Source organism: Pterocles gutturalis, unplaced genomic scaffold, assembly GCF_000699245.1.
Source record: "Pterocles gutturalis isolate BGI_N339 unplaced genomic scaffold, ASM69924v1 scaffold2378, whole genome shotgun sequence".
Taxonomy (NCBI): Eukaryota; Metazoa; Chordata; class Aves; order Pterocliformes; family Pteroclidae; genus Pterocles; species Pterocles gutturalis.
The window spans coordinates 47,274-63,009 of record NW_010125368.1 but is presented as its reverse complement, the minus strand read 5'-3'; the positions used below and the strand labels follow the sequence as shown (position 1 = coordinate 63,009).

The window sequence follows — 15,736 nt, the reverse complement described above, 5'->3', positions numbered from 1 at the left end:
CTTCACAAATTCCTAAGACTGGGACTGAAAAAAAGGAAACTCAACACAAAGTTTGGATCTGAGTTTCAGAAATCTCTGAAAACCTCTGGTTCCGTAAGACCAGAACAAAGCCACAGGAAAGCCTGCAAGTCTACATTCCCAGCTCATTGAAAATGTCAATTAACCTTTCTAGATTTCTACCTATGTGATCTGAAGGTTCACACATATGCCTAGGTCTGTCAGGCATTTTATGATCTCACCAATATTTCTATCTGCTGCTCACTGACGTAATTTTCTGTCCACAAGCAACCAAAAATACCATTATTTGTGTATGTGAAATTGCTTCAGTGAACATTGCCAGTAGAGATCAAATAATTTATTGAGAAATGGTATTTGCCTGGTTTTATGCTTATGAGTCACTCGTAAGTACTTATAAATATTTAAATATTCTGCTCCTGCAAGAGTGTGGTTTGTACTACATCACCTCTGAAGCACTACTCCACGTTGCAAATTCCTGCATTTAAAACCAAGACTAACAAAATCAATGCATCCTGAAAAGGAGTTTTAAATCACCAGTACGTCGTATCCTAGTGAGTTTTCTTTGCAATTTGTAGACAATAGATTTCCAATAACAACTTGTAATTAGTTAATTTTCTCTTATTCAGTCATTACATGTTAAGCCCGTTGATGGTTTGCAGATGGTATCTTCTGCAATGAGGTGTCTGAAAAACTACTAGAGTTTGGCAACTAACGCTTGAGTGCAACCAATACATCAGAAAGAAACAGAAAAACCAGTGTCAGATGTTCTCTTTGCCTTTTTCTGAAAAAATCTGGACAGCAATTCCTGACCAAAAAGCATGAAATCACAATTATTTTAACCGTGTCTACATTTGCCATTAATTCTGCCAAAATTTTATTTCAAGAGGCCCTGTTAATTCAAATTATGGCAAAATGTATAAACTGAGCAGCGAACCTGGTTAGATGAATTAATCTCTGATCTCAACATGGAAACATCTCCCTTTTTTGGCCTAAGGCAAAACCATGTCCCCCTTTCCACCGTTAAAGACGCATCCACATGCAACACATTTTTCCCTGATCCGAGCATTCTTAGTTTTCTCTCTGGAACCATATTTTAGCATTCGAAGCATTTTTGCTTAGAAAAAATTGTCTTTCTTGCTACAAATTAATTCTGGGTAATTTTTTGTCTGAGAAAAGCCTTTTACTTTGTTCAAAACACAGCAAAACAATTGAGAATATACAACAAAACCAGACTCCGACAGCTGTTTTGTGGGACTGCAAACAACGCGGGGCCCTTTGCTGGAGCCCAGGGAGACATTTTACACTTGAAGCTCAGAACTGAAGATTTTCACCATGAGAAGAGCTTTAAAAGAGAGTGAAAAAGAAATCACCTTCTTTGCAGAATGTGTTGCTTGGATAGCAAGAAAGAAAAAAAAATAAAACAAGAAAATGTTCCACATTGAAAACTGACCTGCCCATCGAAGTGGAGCAAGGATGAACTCACATCCCACCCCAGCTGAGGTACCTTACCAGCCAAAAATTACATTTCCAGGTGCCACGGGATCATTCCTAGTGCTAAACCAGGCACGTGACACTCCATTCACGAGCGAGGCTGCTTCTGAAGATGATCTGAGAAGGCAGAACTTGCTGAGCAGGGAGATCCCGAGAGCTGATCAAAGGCATCCCAGCCCCGACCCCTGCGCAGGAGCACGGGCATCAGCCCGCGCACAGACCCCCGAGCGCTGGCTGCTGTGTCTCTGCTTTACTAAGCTGCTGCATTCACCTACGACACAACACTGCTGGCTCGGTCCTAATAAAGCCAAAAAACATAGTGCAGGATGACAGAAACACCAGTTACCGAATACTGTTGCAGTGACTCGAATGTTTGTTGGTTTTTCTGCTCAACCAGTCTGTGCCTGCTACAGAAATCGGCTAAATAGTTTGAAATTTCTGCTTTTTGCTTGATTTTTAACTTGGAGTTTTGTTTTTGCTGTAAGATCGCAGTATTAAATTCGTCATTCCAGCAAAAGCCCAATAAGTTGCCGTTATCCTCAGGAACACGGCTGCGCATCGTTCCTCAAGGCACGCAGGAACGGGTTGCTTTGGGCAGCCGAAAGAAACCTCATTTCTTTCCCGAGTAGTTCATATCACCTCTACCACTGCCTCAAACCGAAAGGAGAAGCCAGCGCTCTCCTGCTCGCTAAGGCGCGTTTGAAGTTGAGATATCACAGAGCTCACAGGAGAAGCCAATCAATGTTGGTAAGCTAATGAATTATTTCCAAGTTTGTACCCATATCTGCAGCAACATGAAAGAAAAACCACGTACCAGGGAGATTGCAGCTGAGGAGGCAGAGCGTGGCGCACAAACTGCCAATAATTCAGGACTATGATTTGATCCTGTAGATAACTGTTGGTACAACATTGCTTAAGAGAACACCTCAAGCAAAACATTTTATCTCACAATATAGTTGTCCAATACAATTAACCAGGCTTGACCAATCTAGCTGGAAGGTAGCGCTAACAAATACCCAACCCTACGTGCGTGCCATCGAGGAGAAGAGCTTTGTACAGATGTGAGTAAACATGGAATTTACAGATGCAATTTCTGCCGGAACAGCTGGCTCGCCAGGTGTGCGTGGCGTACGTATATTATGGACATATTTTTCCAAATATGGGTGTTTGCTTTCATCACACTGAATTTATTTATCACCTTCCTTAAGATGAGATGTCTATCAAGACTAGTTCCATTCAAGAACAGTTTCATTCCTTCCTCCTCAAGGCAGAGCTCAGCTTTTCCCCGGCGAGCATCAATCTTGGTGCTTTTGGGACAATTATAAAGCTCTGTCCTAAAGTAGTTTCCAGCAAATCAGAAATATGCACCCCTCAAAAATAAATCAGGTTTATACTCCACAATCCCAGTGAGCCTCTGGAGGGTGACTGGAGGGGTCAGGGATGGATGGCTCGCTCCTCTACACCATGTGGTCGCATTGCCTGGCGGGGAATAAAGCCACCAGGGATTCTAGGATCACTGCAGTAAATCTGGAGCCAGTCCAATGCCATTCACTGCTGCTTCTCTGCATTGGCAGTGATTTATCCAGCACCCATGCCCAGCCCAGGCTCCCCATTCATTTTTTCACCCAGTTCATTCAAATTCCTCCTTCTCTCTGCTTTCCTCATCCCCGGCTGCAGCACTGGGAAGCCCCAGGACATGAGTCCATAACCTGTCCTGTTATCCAGCATTCCCCTGACCTTCCACTGCAAGCGTAGAGAGCCCATTGTCGTATTTCTCCATCATGCTTGTTTATTAATATTAAGGACAGGTGAAAAAAGGGAAATAAAAGAGAATCAGGGAAAAGCAAACTCCTTTTAAAGAGTATAATGGCATTATAAGGGGAAGTTTAAGAGAAGAGCACATTGATCCTGCAGCCTCTTCTGCATTCACTCCTGAAAGAAAAATGCTCCTTCTAAACAATATTTGTGTTGTTTAGACAACAACATATCCATAGATGATAACATATCTTAGAGAAACATCAATTTTTCTCTGTGTAACATATATGCATAAACACTGGGGAAACAACGGCGACACTGAAAAATAAAACTCCAGTATTTTTCTTTTAAACTGCCTCTTTGGGGTTTTTTTGTCCTGATGTGATACCAAGGATCTCAAAATGTCACTGCAGAGCCACTGGAAGCTGTGTGACGGAGCAGCCTTTGAGAGCCGCGCTGGGAAGTGCTGGGGACGTAAGGTGACCTCAGGAAGCCACGACGGTGTCGAGATGGGGAAAGGATCTGGGGGTATAATTTCTAACCTTGGGGTACAATTTCTAACCTGACCTGGTATAATACTCCTGGTCTTTTATGCAACCTCAGTCAAAACGCTTCCTAAACTCAGCGTGACTCACTGGAAAGAGCTGCCATGGGATGGGAAAGATGCTTGCAAAACGTCTTTTCGGTGTTTTCAGCAACGTAATGAAGCGCGAAGGCAAGCTGTGAGGAGGGGATGTTGGTTAGGAGAGCGCTCTAATTGGCAGTGAGCAAGAATTTAAGGGGATTTTATTGTAGCGTTAATAACTTCTTATTAGCTAAACAATGTTGACAAGATAAAGCCATTTTGATGGAATGCATGTTTTCCCTCTCTTCGACATATTTGTATTACAAATTGACCTGTCCACATAGATGATAATATAGATCTAGAAGATTACAATGATTTTTTTTCTTTTTTTTTTTTTTCCTTCAGCTAGGCTTCCACATCTGCTAACCTGCTACTTTCCCATTAGGGAAGACAAACGGAATGCCAAAAGTGACATGCCTAAATCTAGCTACCTCCAGTCAGATACAGTTCCAGAAGTTATATCCAAAAATCACTCGTCTGAGCATATTTAAAGCACGACTCAGCTGGGCGACGTGCTTGCCAAGTCACCAGACTATCTCCACGCTGATTAATTAAATGCACGCTCTGCTTTAGCTCTGGTGACAACTACGCCTTTCATTTATCACTCATTTATTGAATCTTTGTGACAATATCAAGAAAAGACAACAGACAAATATACTTTCTAGTACGCTATTTTTGGAATGTGAAAATCTCAAGATCATCATACCAAAAATTATTTTTTTAAAATCATGCTCCTGAGCCTGCTTATCTAGTAAAATTCATTAATGAGAAATTAGAAGACACCTACAAGTTGTTCTCGCCAGAGCTGCCAGGAGAGCATTTCATCCATCTCATATGTTACTTATGTATGATTAAGGCAATTTGAGAGGTGATACTTCAATCCTGTGCTAACAGCTATTTCTAGTCATCCCCATACACGCAAGCAAATTCCTACAAGTTGTATTCTTGGGATTCAGGACCAAAAGAACTTTCAGAACATCAGAAGAAAGATGATAACGTTAGCAGGAGGGGCACTATTTCTGTCCATAATCTAAAACCGCACGTTAAGATGAGTATGCAGATGATTAGCATGGCTAGAAATTATTATTAAAAATAGCGCCTATTAGATATGGTGCTCATAAGGGTGAAACCACGTTTCAGAAGAGGCAAAGAGGTTGGATTTTTCTCTTCCATGCACTTTTCATTCATTTACAGCTGATCAACAGGGATGGGGATCAAAACCACCCTTTGAATCTCTGTGGATCTTGCAGAGAGACGATGGGTCAAGAGAAAGCAAGAGACACACACGGAGTGAGCAAAAGAGACCATTTAGTGGCTCTGTAAGTTCCAGAAAGGCCACAAGACTTTTAAAAATTAAATGTAACTTCTAAAGCAGCACAAGGATGACAAATCAGAAAGCTCTGCACACGATCAAGGTCATCTTCAAACCTTTCCAACAGTGCGACACGATACCAGGGCACGGTGCACCGGAATGGGTGTAACGGAGTTTTGGAGAGGATAAATTAGATTGAGATTTTCTGATGTCCCTGAATTTGGGTAATTATGTTCCTCGGCTTGCTGAGCAGCCATCCCCACAGCCTGCTGCCAGCAGGCAAAAATGACTGGCTTGGGTGAATTTCAAGCAAAAAAAGGATCATGTGAATGGGCCAAAAATAAGAAAAATGTCCAGGATGTTGTACCTTTAAACCACTATTGCAAGCCAAATTCTGCTTCATTGCAAAGCAGAAATTTCATCAACACTTAGGGACTGCAAACCAAAGTGTGTGCTTAAGTGTTTGAGATATTTTTGAGACTTTTTTCTTATATCATATAATAAAGAGATACACTTTCACCAAGCACTAAAGTTCGCCTCCAGAGTCCCCAAAATGTCAAAAGTTGCAAGCAATCAACTTTGGTTTTAAATTAAAAGGTGATAAGCTCTTGGTAAAGTGGACATTCTGGGAAAATTGAAAACGGAGAAGTCAGTCTGATTTTCAGCTTCAGATGGAGAACATTTCTCAACATATGCAAAATCCTTTCGATAGGCACTCATTACGCCCTGGGTTTTGTTACAATATTTTTGCAGTATCGATCACTATCTCTATTCATTGGCTAGTATTTTGTACTTGTCTTATTTTCATTGCCTACTTAAAATTCACTGAACCAAAAACTCATACAAATGACTCTGGGAATTTAGCTTCAAGTTGCTGTGACTTTGAGAACCCATTGATCCAAATACGCTCCGGAATAACTGCGTGTCAAGCCTTTATAGCTGGGTTAATTCACTTTATGGCCTTCTTAATGTATGAGGTTTTATGTTTTACTGTATATCTGCTGGTCTGAGAGTGCTGTGTTGAATTAAATGCATATGTGGTTCAAACAGGTCCAAGGTGACAACTGGGGCTAATTTTAAAACACTTTAAACATTATTACCCAAAGTTGGGTTTTTTTAATGAAAAGTTGGAAGTCAAGAAAACAGAAACCTCTCCCTTTAGAAAAGAGGATATTTGGCAAAAAAAAAAAAAAAGTTCTGCATTAGCATTGTAGATTGTCAAAGAGCATCAACAAGGAATGTGCTGGTGCGGGGCACAAGGGGACAATCACGCACACTGACATTTTCCCACCGAGCAGGCCCTGGAGCAGGGTACCCTGGTTTAGAACACAAAATCAAGAGCTACTGAAATTATGTTGTCTATAAAATGCCATATGCAAAGATTTGAGAATCCAGCTTAAGAGGCAACCAGCTTGTTATGGGCATTTTGTCTGCACTCAACAGTTCAATGGTTGAATCCTGATTTCGCTTAAAGAGTATTAACCACATACAAGTACTCTGTAGCTCACTATCCTGATTATTGGGTAAACCCCCACATTTTCTTTCTCCTTTAGTATCCCAAATGGACAGGCGTCAGCAAAACTTTCTATCATCCAGGTGAAGGAGACACTGTGGGCCTTTTCCAGGGCAGGGCTACAATGAATGCTTAACTCAAAACATGAACAAAATGTTATGAAGATAAATGAGATAATACAAGTACTTATTTTTTCACAGTGTTTCAGTAGCCCAGTGATGTAGGGATGCCTGCAAATGGTGCTAAGATCTGTACCGAGATTTTACACCACAATCCGCTTACTAACGTGGAAACAAAAGGCAGAGAACATCATTCCCAGACAGAATATTCAGTAAAACACCTTCTCCACAGCCAACTAACTGACATAGCCACAAGACATTTGGACAGGTTTCACCCGTTTCCTCAGCATTACTCAGAAACCACATACTCAGGTCTACAGCCCTGGTCAGTTCACCAACGACTCTCCATTGCCATCAACAAGAAGCTCAACAAAATACCCAAGAAAACACTAAGCCCCACACACTTTTACCAACCTCCTAGTTCATGCTTATCCTTTGGACCACAATAACCTCTAGAAACAAGCCTTTCATAGTATTCTCATGACATTAAATACAAAAAGGAACTAGCTTTGCTGACCACGCCTGGGAAGACAACATTGCCATCAGACATTCACACCCTTTCAACGCCCAGGACAGACAAAAGCATGAGGACTCACGGAAGGCTGTATAGAGCTCCTGAAGGGTTAAGCGCCCGTCACTGTTGTAATCATCAAAGCGGAGAAGGTCTTCTAGTGTACAATCCAACAAATCATCCTCCAGGTCCTCCTTCTTCATTAGCTGTAGCAAAGAGAACAGGCAATCTTACACATAATGTAAAGCTACAGACTGTTGTCCTGGCTCACCCAGATTTTCCATTAAATGACCTTTGGGGATATATATATATATATATCGAAATATCGTATCTATCATTATGCATTTGCTTTGTATCAAGATACAACTGACATTCACATTCCTGTAGCACTTCACGGGCCATGGACTGGTGAGGAGCTTCTCCATTCAGCAGCAGCCCATCAATGCATTTTCACTTTGCAAATGTACTAAAAAATAAATATTCAACAGGGAAAAAAGGAAAGTCTGTTTTTTCTCTCTCCTCTGTAGGTAAGGACAAAATTGCATTTCTTCTTTTAGGACTAGAATGGGCAAGAATGGATGGTGCATTCAACACTAATGTGTTTTTCCAGCCCCTGACAGTTTGTTGCTTACATACTCTAAACATTTCACACGTTCTATGTTAAAAATGAAGAGAGCTTCAGAAGCCATACATCCAAGTTAGCAAATAGCCAAAATCAGACCTAAGCGTAATGAAAATGTTGGGTTTTCTGAATTTATTGTAGAACACGAAGAAAAATGCTGAAACGTTGCATCTTCTGGGCAGGAAGGCTTTTTGCTGTAGTCCAGGGACTCTTTATTTACTATTCTGGTCTTGGCCCCTTATATTGAAGCAATTTAAAGTAATAATGCTAAAAAAATGACCCTTCACCCAACAAGTAAAAATGTTCAATAAAAGTGAGATCAACCATAACTTCCAAGATCAATCTTCTAAAGATGGAAATTTCCTTTTGTCTACCTTTGTATTGAAAACTGATTAACTTTTCATAAGACTGACAAGTTTTTACTAGTCCTTTTGATTTAACATCAGGAAAAAAAAAAAGCCAACAATACAAACCACTTCAGCTGCAACAAATTCAGTAGATTTATGAATCTGACTTTAAAATACATTAAAGTTGTAACTGGAAATAATATTCCAATTACCACCATTGTTAATAGCTCTGCACACCCATGGCTGCAAAGCTACATGGGCATTTCACACTGCTGGGGCCGGTGGGGAACCATTCCATAGGGTCTGCGGCAGCCAGGAGGCAAAGCAGCTCTAAACAGAGGGGGACCGACTATCTGCTGCCATTTTTTTGCTCAAAGCAATTCTGTCATGGAGAACAAACAAGTGGACAAGGATCCTTGCCATCTCTTGGTGCTAGGCAGAATTGATGCAGGACTTTCCTCTGGAGAGACTCTGCTCCCGGTTTCTCCTTTGGGATGAATCCCTCTGCAATGAGCCTCCTAAAGATCCTCCCTTCAGGTCTTAAAAATGACTTTTTTTCTGCAGCAGTGCATGTTACCTGCCTCAAGTTTTTCCTTGCAGACAAGGTTATAGTGCTCAAGAGACTATTCTTCTTTTAAATAAAACAAAGAAAATGCACAGCAGCAGCTCATCCGGCAGCCAGAGAGAACGAGATCCCACTGCACCACATTCATTTCAGCTGCCTCTACCCATGGGCAATGAAATCCCCATCGTTGGGGGAATTTTAAAGTTGCAGAGAGCTTCAGATTAAAGAGCCAACACAAATTAATCACAAATCTACCTAACAAGGCAAGAAAAGTTGTTAAAGACTGTAACACGGAAAATCAAAAATTGCTCATTACCTAAAAAAAAAAAAAAATCCCTTGAAAGAAAAAACAAAGAAAAATAAAGAATTGACGTGCTACATGTGAACTGTGAATCCTCCTGAGAGTCCCAGAGCTGCCCCGCAGACGCGTCCTCAGCCCCGTCCTTCAGCCACGCTCGCACCAAGGGGCCTGAAATCAGTGCCACTCAGCTCAGGATTAAAAGTATTCACGGCTTATGGATATTCCGCATTAACTGGTGTTATTTTGTCTTTTGAGAAATTATCACACTGTCAACTCAGCACTGCAGGTGGCAAGCCTTTGCGGAGGATGTTTGGGTGAGAGGGCTCCTGGCTGAGAGGTCCATCAAGGTGAAGTGGGCTCCAGACCCACAAGCACGTTTACTGATTTTTATAACAGTGAGAAAGATTAAAATAACAGCAGCCAAGGTCTATGCTTGCTCTTGTGAGATCCAGGCTCCAAGCACGTCTGCAAATGCTGCCCGTAGGAACTTTAATGCACTGAGTCCTGCTCCTTTCAAATGCAGGTCGTTGTTTCTTCCTAACAGAAGAATTAATGGCTTGCAGGCTGCCAAAGCTTTATTTCCATGCGAGTTGAGTTGTAATATCCTGACAGAATAAGTTTCATGTAAAAAGGGGAAAAAACAGAGAGTAGAACAGACACTTAGATGTCACTATGCAAAAGCTGGCTTTGAATTCAGATAAAAGTGTTTTCTTATACCTACCATGTCTTTATTAAAAAATCATCGTATTTAGATGAAGAATTGGACGTATTCATAGCTCTGAGATCTAAGGGAATTTGCGCTGACACTTTGTATTGTGCAGAAAGGATCGTACATCATGTCAACAGCCCGAGGATTAAAATTCTGTGCAAACTGCCCCACACAGGAGCGGAGCTCAGGGAGGAGCGAGCTCGTGCCTGTCCTCCTGCTTGCTCACAGCTTGCGTTTACAGCCTGGAACCGCAGCACGCTTTGTGTTTGCTGGGCAGTGTGAGCACAGACGAGATGCTCCTGCAGGGTAACGGGGGGAGTGCCAGCTCGGGAAACTGGAACAGGTCCCAGGGAGGGCTGGGCTTCCAAAAGGCTCTGAAAAGGTGTTTGCTTCTAATTCCTCTCATGGATGACACAAGGAAAAGATGACGCTCTCCCATCTCTGGAATAATGCTTTTTCTTGTGTTTACAGGACTGTTTGTCAGGTCTGCACGTGCAAAAAGCAAGTCCGGGACACTGAGTAACGGGCTCAAGCCCCTGGGCTGCATGTTCCATTCATTTCACCAATTAGATGAATTCCAACAGCACAGCATGCCCATAATTAGAAATTACTTTTTTTTAAGCTCTCACCTTTTCTATCATTATTAGGTTCTGCTAAGCAACCTTTCAGTATCTGGCTAAGGATTTGGGGAAAACAAACCTGTTTAAAAATATTCCAAATTTGCTGTTGTGTTACTCCATGCTAATGCACAGTCCAGAAGGCAGGGAGGAAGAATGAAGAGATTTCTGCCTAACTTACACACACCTAAAAATCCAAATTAATTCTCCCCAAGCTGGCTAGCTGGAAATACTTCAGAAGATGATGCTTAGCAGTGAGGATTAGCATCTATTTTCAGGAGCAAGGATGGGGCTGGAAAGCTGCCATGTTTTTTGTTTGTAGAGGAGCTTCAGATGTTTGAGACAACACCGTCTCCCCAGAGATGCAGAGATTCGCACGCTGAAGTACATTTTCCTCCTTTACCTGCTGCCGGACAGTTACAAACGACCGTTCTCACCAGCGTGCTGCTGCGTTCCATTCAATTCACACTTAGAATGAACAATGCAATCCACTTCATAATTCCATTTCCATTGAACAATAAACCCACCTGAGCCAGTTCAGAGCTGCTGAGATGTCCATCACTGTTTATATCCAAGTGCTTAAACATATTTTCAACTAAGAAGCGCTTCTGAGCCACTCTGTCCTCGGCCAGGCTGCTCGGGGGGCTCTGCCGACGAGCCTGCAGGTCCAGGAGGATGCTTTTGAGCCGGCTGTAGTCTGCCATCGTACAGGTGTCACCTGCAAGAGAAAAGTGCATTACCAGACCACGTACATTCGCCTGGATCTTCTTAAAGGACTGAGCTGCTCAAGGAAGAAATCGGGCACAGGCGAAGCCAGGCTGTCTGCATACCCAGCACCACTCAGCTCGGTGCTGGAGGAGCTGCCGCAGTCGTTAGCTTTTGTTAATGGCTGGTGGTTATTCTAAATCCTGCTGTCAAGGATGCTCTCCAGCATGTCACCTTCCAGATTACAGGGCTTCAGTGACAGACTCCCCCACTCTGCTTTCTAATCCCCACCCATATTAAACTGGCTCTACATTTTTGTAAGGATAAAATAAATTAATTTATCCTGGGATTATAAAGCGAAACATAAACTTGGAGAAGCTGATGCTTAGAAAGTGCACAAATGTAAATAAATGGCACCCCTGAGTGTCACCCTGTGCCAAACGTGGGGCTGATGTTAAGGAATCATTAAAGGCAGCCCAAGGTGGTACGATGGCTGGGGGGAGGACAGCGAGCAGCCCCTGCAGCTGGGGTACCACCGGTGCCTGTGCACACCACCCTGCTGCAGACTGACACAAACACCTTCCTCAGCCCCTGAGCAGGGAAAAAGGTTATTATCACAGAAAAACCCTCGAGCCACTCGCTCTGAAGTGGCACTGGCTTGGCTGGAGAAATCAGATTGAACCTTCATGACCCTGAAAGCTCCCACCGTGTTTGCAGCAGCGGCTCCTCCGTGGTTCTTCTCCGGGGAAAGCCTTACTCTGATTTAAGGGCATCCTCTTGGGGGAGAAACACAACCACGTGCCCATAGTGCTATGAGATGTTACAGTCCTTTTTTGCTCAATTGCTGTCTGTCAGAGCTTGGCAGAATGAAGAACAGAAACAACCTTTTTTGTGCAAATCCGTTTGCTTTAGTGCAGACCACAGCGGCTGGTGCCTTGCAGGAACCTGGCTGGCTCTGCCTTGGAGGGGACCCTGGAGCATCCTCACACTCCAGCACCCACCAGCACCCACCAACAGCGCCGACACATTCAGCTCTTCCCATTAGATGCCCTTTTCTCTGTAAGGTATTTTCTGTATGATGTAGGTGCCCTTATTCTCTATAATGATAGCTTTAAAACAACTTTTTTCTTTTAAGTCCCATCACTGACCCTGCTGGATTCAGTCTGAGGGAACCTGGTCTCACCTCAGTTTAAGGGACAATACCCTTGCAGATCATCTCCCCAAAGACTCCAAACACTATTCCTCTAAAAAATAACAGAAGACTCCAGCACCCTGACAACGAGTGTTCTTATCCTTTCCTTGGAGAGCTGCACCCTTCTTGGTCCTCTGGTCCCACTCCAAGCAAAACCCAATTAAAATTCCGGGTGGGAGACATTTCTCTGATAGCAAACCCATCTACTGTCAAGGTTTTTTTTCCCCACCTTTCATATTTTGTGCTCACAACTTCAAAAGCACCATGACTTGAGAAGGTGAGAGAGGAGACAGAGGCTGGTATTCGTCAGTCATGGTCAGGTCAGTGCCCTACTGCTACATGAGCAATAACTGCAAGATAAGGATTATTTTCCATCCTGAACTCAGACCCTTCTAGTTCTGAGAGCTTCTCACTGCTCAGCAATATTAAGCAGCTGCATTTTTTTTTCCCTCTCTCTAAACAACCTCCAAAGAGCTCTTGGTCCCATGTAGGATCGGTCCCATTTTACAGGAAAAAAAAGAGGCTACTTGGCTACTATTAGTCTTGTTTATTATTTCTGTTTTTGGTTTTTTGTTTTTTTGTTTTTTTTTCCCAAATGCATCATTTGATGGCTATGGTTAAGGTAGTATGGAGAAATTTCTTTCTTCCAATCATGTGCTTATTTAGGAGAAAAATTGATTGCCGTACCCAGTGTAACCAAGCAATTCTGCAATCCTGTTGTAAATACCACTTGAGCTACTGCAACAATAGTTTTTTCTGAGCTGGAGTTCTCCTTCTCTTCAGTCAAATCTTAACCCCAGAGACGTACCTAAGGCTAATGAAGAGAGGGAAATCTATTTCATTTGCTTCCACCTTCTGTTTCTGCTTTGTGCTTTCCATCCCTGAGCACAAGCCGCATGGTGACACCTGGGGGGGGACGGGACCCACTTGCATCATCCTCCCCGTGGCAGGGACCACCCCTCACCCAGGTCTGCATGAGCATCACACCACCAGACCTATTCACCCTCACAGCTCCCTTTAAGCCTTTTATTTCTCATTTCTTCCTCCCGTCAACTTTTGCCAGTGGCGTATGCCAAAGGCCTCCGGACCTTTCATTTTCTGCAGTTGGCTCATTTTTCCAGATACTCCCTCGCTGCTGCCTGGGGCAGTGCTTTCCCAGCCTTCTGACTCCCCTCCACCTTAACCCTCTTTCTGACCACAAAAGGCAGAACTGGAAAAGGACCCCAGTGCTTCTGAAGCCCTCTCTTCTGATAGCCCTTCTCCCTTTATTAAGCTTACATTGACAACTCCGCTGGCTAGCAGCTATCCCTGGCACCAGCCTGACACCGTGCAGCGCCGCGGAGAATTAACTGGGTGCGACAGATCTTGGACCCTGGAGCCTCAGCCAAAACCCAGCATAACTATGTGTTTAAACAGAATTTCCCGTATGAATTGGGTGTGAAATGCAATGGCAAAATACAAGCAATGGGCGCAAGGAGCGGCTGTTGGAATCCAGCCATCGCAATCTCTGTTCCTGCACGCGCGGGGGGTCTGAGCAGGTCCCCAGCTGGTGACACTCCCCGGTTCCTGGCTGCACTGCACAGTGTGAGCTGGGAAATGGTGATTTTCTTTCCCTGTGTTATAACCCCCTGGGATTTTTCCATGCTCTGGAAACAAAGCCAGCACAAAACTGCTCTTCTCAAAAAAACCACACCCTCATCTGGGCTGCAGGACAGCCCAAGGTACGTGTGCTCATTTTGGGGCTTTCAGGGGGTCACAGCCCTGCTGCAGCCTCCAGGCAACCGTGATGGGCACAAAGAGTGAAATAAAGGAAACCACGGAAGGACAGAGCTTGGGACAGCCTCTGGCAGCAATTCCCAAATCCTGCTATAGACTCACAACACTTTTCCCCCCAGCGCTACACTCTGTATCCAGGGTCAGGGATCATCCACCCAGCAGAGTCCCATCCTGTGTGGCAGGATAATGTCATTCCACTGCATACACAGAAAAAAAAAAAAAGGCAATAAGACAATTACATCTCCTATTTAAAAAATAAGTTTCACGTGTTGTTAACACACACCAGTCAGAAGTTGCTCCTGGTCCCTGTTAAACCGCTCCAAAGCCTCATTTCTTCGCTTCCCTCTGGAGAAAATGACACTTCAGCTCTGCGGGAAGTTGATCCCTCGGGATCTCTCAGCACCGTGGAAGTGACAAACTCGTGGGTCTCGCACCTTTGGACGTTCTCCCCTGACGTCGGGGGGCTGCGTTGACGCACAGGCAGCCACTTCAGAGCACGGCACCGTACCGCTGCTCAGCAGCACGTGATGCGCAAAGCAATGAGCAAAAGCAATAAAAGCAATAAAGTTCTGTCCCGGGGGCGTGAGATTAATAATTCGTTTCTTTGGCTGAACTAAAAGGTTGATAAGAAAATGCACTAAAACTGTAATATGTATATACATATGTATAACTTATACATTTAATCTCACTGAAGTGGAAAAAACGGGGGGAAAAGCATTCCAGGTCAAAGGAAATGCTCTGACCTGAAACCAGGACTTTATACTAAGTCTGGCCAAAGTGTCCAATTTGCTATGCAACCTGGACCCGATGCTATTTCAAACACAACTTCAAGGCACTGCAGTGACCAGAGGGGGATGCTGGAGGCACCCTATAAAAGCCACCGCCTGCTCCTCCACCGTGGAAGGGAGGAGACACGTTCAGGCACCTTCAATCGTTTGGCAAGCCCGTGCCAAGGACAGCCAGGCTCTCCTGTAGTGATGATCCTTCCCCTCCTTTCCTAGGCACTATTCTTTCATGGTTTAACCTTTCTTCCCTACGGAGACTGCTAACAGCCATTCTTCGGAGCTGTTGGACACGTCTGGCACAGGACAGCTCGGTATTTTCTCTCCTTCCCACCCACCCATCTCCTGCTGTTGATGCCACTTGTAACCTTTGCACTTTGTGCCGGGGACACACCAGCACTACCTATGAAACACTGTCTCTTCAGGTTTCCAGCAGCCCTGCTGCCTCTTGCATGTTGGCTGTTTTTCCAGGTATTAAACAAAAAGAATCACAGGAAAGCCATCTGCCTGCCCTCTCGCTCATCTCCCTTCTCGTCTCCACCCTAAGCATCCTCAGCAGTTTCCTTTGCAACACAAGCTCATCAGCAGCAGTCTATCTCAGACTGTGCTCACTGGTAGGTGTCGTTAAGGGATGTCTCTCAGCTTGGTCTCCTTGTTAGGGCTTCCCAGGGACTTGGATTCTGTTCGCAATTCCCACCAGCTCAGACAAGTTTTGTATTTACAGAGGTGGCTTGTTTGGAGGTGGGTCTCCCAGCCTGCACGCCAGGATGGGACTG

The 15,736-nt window shown here is 43.9% G+C and overlaps 1 protein-coding gene across 1 annotated transcript in view; it reads right to left on the bottom strand.

Annotated features, from left to right (window-relative positions):
• Positions 1-15,736, bottom strand: part of FSTL4 (follistatin-like 4) — a gene marked incomplete at its 5' end in the record, with an annotated part of 143,883 nt that overhangs the window by 86,155 nt on the left and 41,992 nt on the right. The window contains 2 exons of the mRNA XM_010078526.1: positions 7,430-7,550; positions 11,033-11,223. Coding sequence (XP_010076828.1) covers positions 7,430-7,550; positions 11,033-11,223 — 312 coding nt within the window. The remainder of the gene's footprint in view (positions 1-7,429; positions 7,551-11,032; positions 11,224-15,736) is intronic.